At 43.1% G+C, this 8,416-nt stretch overlaps 1 protein-coding gene across 1 annotated transcript; it reads left to right on the forward strand.

The window, feature by feature from the left end:
* The first annotated feature begins 1,275 nt into the window (after nucleotides 1-1,275).
* LOC123452123 (histone-binding protein MSI1 homolog) lies at nucleotides 1,276-7,086 on the forward strand. The gene is made up of 6 exons (XM_045128708.1): nucleotides 1,276-1,772; nucleotides 3,925-4,251; nucleotides 5,756-5,908; nucleotides 6,237-6,361; nucleotides 6,519-6,614; nucleotides 6,707-7,086. The coding sequence occupies exons 1-6, from the start codon at nucleotides 1,416-1,418 to the stop codon at nucleotides 6,933-6,935; spliced, it is 1,287 nt and encodes a 428-aa protein (XP_044984643.1). The 5' UTR covers nucleotides 1,276-1,415; the 3' UTR covers nucleotides 6,936-7,086.
* Nucleotides 7,087-8,416: the final 1,330 nt, after the last annotated feature.

Consider the following 8,416-nt stretch of genomic DNA (forward strand, 5'->3'; position numbering starts at 1 on the left):
CTCTTTTTATTCTCTCCCCTCCGCCCCACACCACACCACAATGCAACCCCCACCCTTTCCTTCCCGCGTCATAGCTCCATAGTCCCTCACCCTCCCACCCACCCCAAGCCAAAACCTCAGCCCCAAAGCCCGGGAGACGACGATGTCGAAGGCCAATGGCGGGGATGAGGAGGATTTCCACATCAAGGTGGAGGAGTGGCTACTCAATGAGGAGTATAATATCTTGAAGAGGACCACATCCTTCGTCCACAACCACATCGACACACATTTGCTTGAATGACGCAACTTGTCGGTTTCACTTTTTTCATGAGCTCAACTGACGATCAGTGCGTTTTGTTACTTATTAGGCACAAAAATGGTGGCTCGCCGTGAGTTGTCCTAAATTTGGGACCAACATGTTACCTTAGCCCAATATGTGGTGGTTTGTATAATTTACTCCCTATTGGATCCAACACCGCCTCTGTAACTTCCAAGCAATCTGATCTCACTTCAATGTGAGAGGTCGTGTGCCTGTCAACTCTCGTGTAATACGCTCGTTGAAGGGCGGGCAAGACCAAGATAGATAGTGATACTGTTTCAAATTCCTTTTCATTTGGGCCATTAGGATATCTTCAAGCATACAATATAATGAACAAACAAGTATGTAGTTTTTAAAACAATAATGTATTAGGTTTTTCTTTACAGTCTCTCTTACAAGTATTTAGCCCAACTCGAAGTTTTTCTTTTCTTTAAAGAGAAGCTTCATGGTTGTGGTTATAGACAATGACGGTGAGAGGTGCAAAGCTCACGAGAGCGGGAAACATCAGAGAAGACAGAAGAGCGAAGGGTACATGCAGGAGAAGGAAGACCACCTATTTGTCGTTTCCAATGTGTGACGTGATAATAACTCGCTCCCACCAGCTTGCATTGTCTTCAATTGCTGCCTTAACTGAAGATATTACTATATATTCTGTATCTTTCTTGATTCTATTCTTTGCTTTTCTGGAAAAAACTTATTGCTCCCTCCGTGTAGCTGTAACCTGCTTGCTCAGCAGCAGAGCACAACAGGTCGTTCCACATTTGCTCCACTGCTCACACCTTCCACCCTGGCTGACATATGGACCCAACGCCTCGTAGCCGGGCCTGGGCCTCCGCTCAAGCAATGAGGCCCAAACTTGCGTGTAAACCCCTTCGTTTTGACAGCTCGAGACCGCTCAAAAGAAAAAAGAAGCTCGAGACCTCTCTCGTCTCGCTCTTTTTATTCTTCCCCCCTCCGCACCACACCGCACCGCACCGCACCCAGAGTCTCTCCCCTCTCTCCCGTCACGCTCCCCACCCCACCCCAACCCCCCTCACCCTCCCGCCATTTCCCCCCTCGCCCCGCCCCCAAAACCCCCGCCCAAAGCCAAACCCTAACCCTAGCGGGGAGAACGGCGATGCCGAAGGCCGGCGGCGGGGACGAGGAGGAGTTCCGCGCCGAGGTGGAGGAGCGGCTGATCAACGAGGAGTACAAGATCTGGAAGAAGAACACGCCCTTCCTCTACGACCTCGTCATCACCCACGCGCTCGAATGGCCCTCGCTCACCGTCCAGTGGCTGCCCGACCGCACCGAGCCCGCCGGCAAGGACCACTCCGTGCAGAAGATGGTGCTCGGGACCCACACCTCCGACAACGAGCCCAACTACCTCATGCTCGCCCAGGTCCAGCTCCCCCTCGACGACGCCGAGGCCGACGCGCGCCACTACGACGACGACCACGCCGACATCGGCGGCTTCGGGGCCGCATCCGGCAAGGTTTGATGCTTCGCGCCCGGCCTCCTCCCCCAATCTCGCATCCTCTGCCGTGTATCGGTAATTACTGCCTGTGTTGTTGTGCTAAGCTATGCTGTGTGCTCGTGGAATTCTGTTCTGGATTGATCCGCTTTGCTCGTGGAGGTTAGGGTTCGTGTTAGCTGTGTGGTAATCGAACGTGTATTGGTCGTTTATTGGTGAGGATAGTGGTAATTTTGGAAGAATTGCTAGGCGTAATTCTGGAGTTGGGGGGAGGGGATTTGTGTTGCCTTAGATTCAAAAATGGGGCTTCGCGGCTTGTGTGTTGCGTTAATTACTGTCTTGGCTTATTGATTAGCGGAGTTGTTTCAGATGATTTTTCTGCCAGATTAGGTATCTGATCCATCTAGATCTCTTATACTAAGTACGTCTGTTTGGGGGTTGAAATAGCGCTACTCAGGGTTTGGGATTGAAGTTGCGCTACTCTGGGTTTGGCATTGAAATTGTGCCTACTCTGGGTTCGTAATTGAAACTTTACTCAGAGGTATTTCAGGATTTTGTATGTTTTAGTTTAATTTTTTGTGAACTTGTTTGGGTACTTTGTGAGGTTGTGTGATTTTGGTGAAGAGTAGTGGGCTGCTGTGAGGACCACTGCATTTTTGTACGGGTTTCATTGTTGGTCACCTATGCATACCGAGTTGGTTATTGTGTGAAGTTCTTTGTGCCTGTAGCCATTTCAGCTGTTTCCAGTGAGATTATGTGCATTCAAAGGTCGTTGGGTGAATCTGTGAGTTACAGAACCGGCAGTTTGGTGGATCATGCAGATGTGTAGATCATAATAGGAAATATTGCTCTTATTATATTTAGCCTCCAATTTGTTTTCTTATAATTGTAACCTGTTTATTTGAAACTGACTATTTTCTGTGATTTAGGACGTGAGGATTCTTTGTTCTTCACGTTGAGTTGAATCATTTATGATTCTCCTGCAAAGAAGTGAATCATTTATGATTTTCTTTCATTACTTGTATGCTATAGAGAAAACTTGGGGTTCGTGATGATATCTTTAATGCTTGCTTAGTATTTTCACTTGTTAATTTAGATTTTTCTTGTTTTCCATGAATCTCTTATTTATGTTGCCATACCTGGACAACAGTTGACCTACTGTCTGTTTTATGTTTGATCCCTTCGTTGAATATATATGGATTTGGTTAATTGCTTTGATCTATTGTGTTAGACTGTTAATTTAACTTCTTTTCATTGAAGTACCCCAGTAGATTAACGCCATGTCTGTAATTATATTCTGTACCTTAGCACAGTCACGGAGCTCAAAATTTGCTAGATGCATGTTTTTGTGATTGAGATGTCTGTGCTTTCTGTTTACGCGTCTATTAATTTAACTCGTTGTTTTGCTTACTAGTCCGAGTCCTCAATTCATGATGTTATGTAAAAGGCAATAACCAATTGGTTTTGAATCGTTCTAACAATAGTGTTGCTTTGTTGGACCCATATAATAATATCATTATTCTCTGATATAGATGGAAGTTGGAATATAAATCATTCTGTTGAATTGAGGTGTCCTTCTCACATGTACCAATGTTTGGATGTGCCTTCAAGTTGTTGTCTATTTGATCAACAAACCACTAGTTATTTGTTGTAACTGGAATGTAAGGAAATGTGACAATCCAAAACTCATTAGACAAATATGTAGTATTAATGATTTGTAAGTTGGACCAGACCTTCAAATATGGTACTAAGACACATGGCTTACACTTATGCCATTACAACAACAACAACAACAACCAAGCCTTTCAGTCCCAAACAAGTTGGGGTAGGCTAGAGTTGAAACCCATAAGATCTCGAAGCCAAGCGCCCCAACGAGTTTCCTTTGGGTTTCATCTCCATAAGAGTGGCTGGGTTTTTCACGTTGGCTTGCCACGCCTATCACAACCCTCCTCCTTTACCCGGGCTTGGGACCGGCTATGCTGAGACAACTTATGCCATTGTTAGAACAAAATAGATAACCTGAGATATACTTGTATATCTCTAGAACAATTGTTTTGGTGAAGAAGCTTTTAGTGCATAAAGATAACATGCCATGTACCCTTCTTGCTATTTATTTTGATTTTGATGGTGCCAAAAATCACATTTGGGAGGGATATTTTTTTGTCTTTTGCAGGTGCAAATAGTTCAACAGATAAATCATGATGGAGAAGTTAATCGAGCTCGATATATGCCCCAAAATTCATTTATTATCGCTACCAAGACAGTCAGTGCAGAAGTGTATGTCTTTGATTATAGCAAGCACCCATCAAAGCCTCCACTAGATGGCGCGTGCAATCCTGACTTAAGGCTGAAGGGACACAACTCTGAAGGATATGGCCTGTCTTGGAGTGTCTTTAAAGAGGGTCATTTGCTGAGCGGATCAGATGATGCTCAAATTTGCTTATGGGATATCACAGCAAATGGTAAAAATAAAACTCTTGACGCATACCAGATTTTTAAGGTATGGCTCATGATTCTCTCTCCATTTGAGCGCATTAACACAGAGCCTTGTTTATAACATTGGTTAAAGCTTTCCTCATGACATGCTGTTCTGATGGCATCTTTCTCCGAATGGGTTTGTGCTAGTCATATCTGGAATGTATCCTTGGTGAAATAGTACGCAGAATATATTCCTGATGGTTTACGTGAAGATTATGGTATACATGAGGAAAAACTGCAGCCTAATTACAATACAGTTTCATTTACACCCTCCTAATCAAAACTATTCAAATTAGGTCCAAAAGCAGTTTTAATGGGTGGGTAGGGACATTGCTCTGGCACTAGGTGTAGAGGGTGCAAACTATTTGGTATTGACATTTGGGGTGCAAATTAAGTCCCTGCAATAGTTAAGGCTAACAATGGTAGACTTTTTCCCTCTATTATTATCCAGTGTTGACACTTGATCATAGTTATGAGAAGGTTTTCATTCTCCTTCATAGCACATTGGACAGCTATTTGTTCATGTATTTATACTGAAGAATAGAATGATTGTTTGTATTTCACACTCAGACATGGTTCTTTTAGTGTCATGTAATCTAAGAACGTCAATTCCATCCTTTTGGTTCTCTAGCTGTTAGTGCCGCATGTCATGGTCAATAGTCAGTTAAGCATCATAAGTCATGACAATAATACTGTTTAATGCTGGTTGTGTTGAATATTTCAACAAGTGATATTACTGATCTGGTATTTGTGCTGGTTTTGTTTTGAAGTTTATCGTTGTAAGAAGCTGAGTTCAACTCTTGCTTGAACTTCTGCTTTGCAGAATTCAGGGCCATGCAAAATTCAGTACTACTCCCTCTGTTCCTAAATATAGGTCTTTGTAGAGATTCCACTATGGACTACATTCGGAGCAAAATAAGTGAATCTACACTCTAAAATATGTCCATATACATCCGTATGTAGTCCGTAGTGAAATCTTTAGAAAGACTTATACTCCCTCCGTTCCTAAATATAAGTCTTTTAAGAGGTTTCACTAAAAGGACTACATACGGATGTATATAGACATAATTTAGAGTATAGATTCATTCATTTTGCTCCGTATGTAGCCCTCTAGTGAAATGTCTAAAAAGACTTATATTTAGGAACGGAGGGAGTAATATAAGAGCGTTTAGATCACTACTTTAGTTATCTAAACACTCTTATATTAGTTTACAGAGGGAGTATTTAGGAACGGCGGGAATACACAGTTCCAATACTCAATTGAAAACATATTGGTAGTGCACAGATAACTTCACCTTTTAGGAAGTTAAGGGGGTCTGTTTTTCTTTTCAACCAAGCAGCCAATATTTTTTTTTTCTTTTAGCACCATGTATATTTTCAGTCATTAACATGGTCCCCAGTATGGACATTCGACCAATAAATTTCATGGTTATACTATAGGAAAAACATGTAAATTTCACTTATGACCAGCACATACTTCTGTTAAGTGGTTTGACATGATATTCTTTTGGTTCTGTTCTGTTTAGTTTCATGATGGCGTCGTTGAAGATGTTGCTTGGCATTTGAGGCATGAATACTTATTCGGTTCAGTCGGTGATGATCATCATCTCCTGATTTGGGATTTGCGCACTCCTGCACCTACCAAGCCTGTACAGTCTGTGGTGGCACACCAGGGTGAGGTAGGTTCCCTTGGAGTGTCAAGTCTCTACTTACTCTTAGTTTAATACTATTAACATTATGTGACACTAAGAATACAATATCATGGTTAGATATCTTATTAATTTGTTTATATGTTCTTATCCCTGAAGCTGATGCAGCCAATGGTAGTTCTAGTACTTTCTAGTCTTGCATGATTTGTATTCAGGGGCTGTTATCACTGGACACACCTTGCTTTTCCTATATTGTTCTTTTGAAAGAGCCTGCACTCCCATTTCCTTTGCTTCTGTTGTTCCTATGAAGAATACATTCTTACACCTTCCACTTTGTTTCCTTATGTCACATTTGTAGGTGAATTGCCTGGCTTTCAATCCTTTCAATGAATGGGTTGTTGCAACTGGTTCAACCGACAAGACTGTGAAATTATTTGATCTTCGGAAGATTGATACTTCGCTGCACACTTTTGACTGTCATAAGTATGCTTCAGCTTTCAACATCACTTTTCAGTTTGAAGTTCCTTCCCACTTTTAGCTTAAAAGAAAATAAGCATGTTTTTTCTACTCTATATGGCTGTGTTGTTCATTGTATGTTTGTCATTATCGATCTTGAATATGAATTTGATTGTGTAATCAGAGAGGAAGTATTTCAAGTTGGATGGAGCCCGAAGAATGAAACTATACTTGCATCTTGTTGCCTGGGAAGGAGGCTGATGGTTTGGGATCTAAGCAGGTAAACAGCCGTCCAGCTTTCAAAGGTTTTTTCAGTAATACCTTTTTGTGCCCTCACTTCCATCTTGACCCGAATGATGTTTGTGTTTACAGAATTGACCAGGAGCAAACACCAGAGGATGCGGAGGACGGCCCTCCTGAGCTCTTATTCATTCATGGAGGCCACACGAGCAAAATCTCCGACTTCTCCTGGAACCCGTGCGAGGACTGGGTGCTTGCCAGCGTTGCTGAAGACAACATCCTTCAGATATGGCAGATGGCAGAGAACATCTACCATGATGAGGATGATCTTCCCAGCGATGAGCCGGCAAAGGCTTCGTGAAACCCTTAATGGTAGGACACCAGAATGGAGACAAGATAATACCTAGCTTTGTCGATTTTAGGTAACCTTATGTGATTGAACATGTTGTCTTGGTTGGCTTTGTATGTGCGTTGTACTTGGCATTTTCAGCATATACATACCAATTAGACTATCTGTCGTTGTAGTTGATGCATTTACCTGTTTCACCATATCACGAGTCCTGGGATTATACCGATAGATGTCTGTGCTAGTAAGTTGGGCAAGGCTGCAAGATATCTCTTTTGAAAAATGTTTTTTGAATTGAAGATTACCTTTTTGTTGTAAAACGGGTCAGGGTAATTCAAGATGGTGTTTTGATGACGGGGGTCTACTTTCAGAACAATGTTTGCCTAAACGCGTCCGCGTTGGGTCGTTGTGTACTCTGAAACTATTATGAGGGCAGTGTATGATAATCATCTGCCCAAGCATGCACATTTTCCTTTTGCCTTCTGACCTCACCAGCACAACCATTATCCTCAGGGACAGTGGCACAGTGCATTCGTTGACGCTCCAACCATTCCTCTGTTGCGGACAGCCGTGCAATGCACGGTGCACTCGTTGACATTGGCTGGCTACATGCTTGATACTTCTCATTCGTACTGACAGTTGTGGATACATCTCATATCATCAAGCTCCCTATACCGGAGTACGGAGTAGCAGTATAGCAGATATCATCATCATCATCAACTGAATTGGTGGGCTCTCTAGCAGATATCATCTATAACTGGACTTGGGCATCGCTGTATTGCTTCTCTTTCCTAGCTGAATATGCGATGCGAGATGTTTTCTGCACCTACCATGGAGCAAAGATATTTCTTTTTACTACACAATTCTCACGATAACCACAGTTTACTGAATATATTTGTCAAACACGAAGATGCCACATACACATAAAAAAAAAAGGGAAAGGGAACAAACATGCCTTACAAATGCAGATTGTCCGAAAGAGCGTAAACCGAGAAGAATATTGTGGACACGTTAGGCATGGCTAAAGTAAGTATACTCTTCTCGGCCGGCCGGTTTAGCTTTCCCGGCGGCGCCTCGGCCGGGCACTTTATGTAGCATGGGTGACAATGCCAGTTGGACTGGAGCTGGCTTTATCTTAGCTTAACGTCTGATATCTTTTCACGAAAACAAACGTCTGATATTCAGTTGCACCTGTGCGCCGTCTGTTGTTGTTTCTTTTCTCTCTCTCTGTGTGTGTACGTGTTGACGAGCTGAGGAAAGCTCGGAGGAAGGAGCGGAGCAACCACCGGGCGATGCGATATACCCGATTCCGGTGCGAGATCTCCATGTCCGAGCGGCGCCTAGCAGCCTCAACCACTCCCGGGTTTGTTAATTCGCATTGTATAGCTTTAACTAAGCCAGCTGCATGTGCATGCACCCCGAGTTTCAGCACACGGACAAGGAGGGCACCGTCGCCATCTCTGTCTTCGGTTGCTCAAGCCAAGCCGGCCGATCGA

Source organism: Hordeum vulgare, chromosome 5H (genome assembly GCF_904849725.1).
Source record: "Hordeum vulgare subsp. vulgare chromosome 5H, MorexV3_pseudomolecules_assembly, whole genome shotgun sequence".
Taxonomy (NCBI): Eukaryota; Viridiplantae; Streptophyta; class Magnoliopsida; order Poales; family Poaceae; genus Hordeum; species Hordeum vulgare.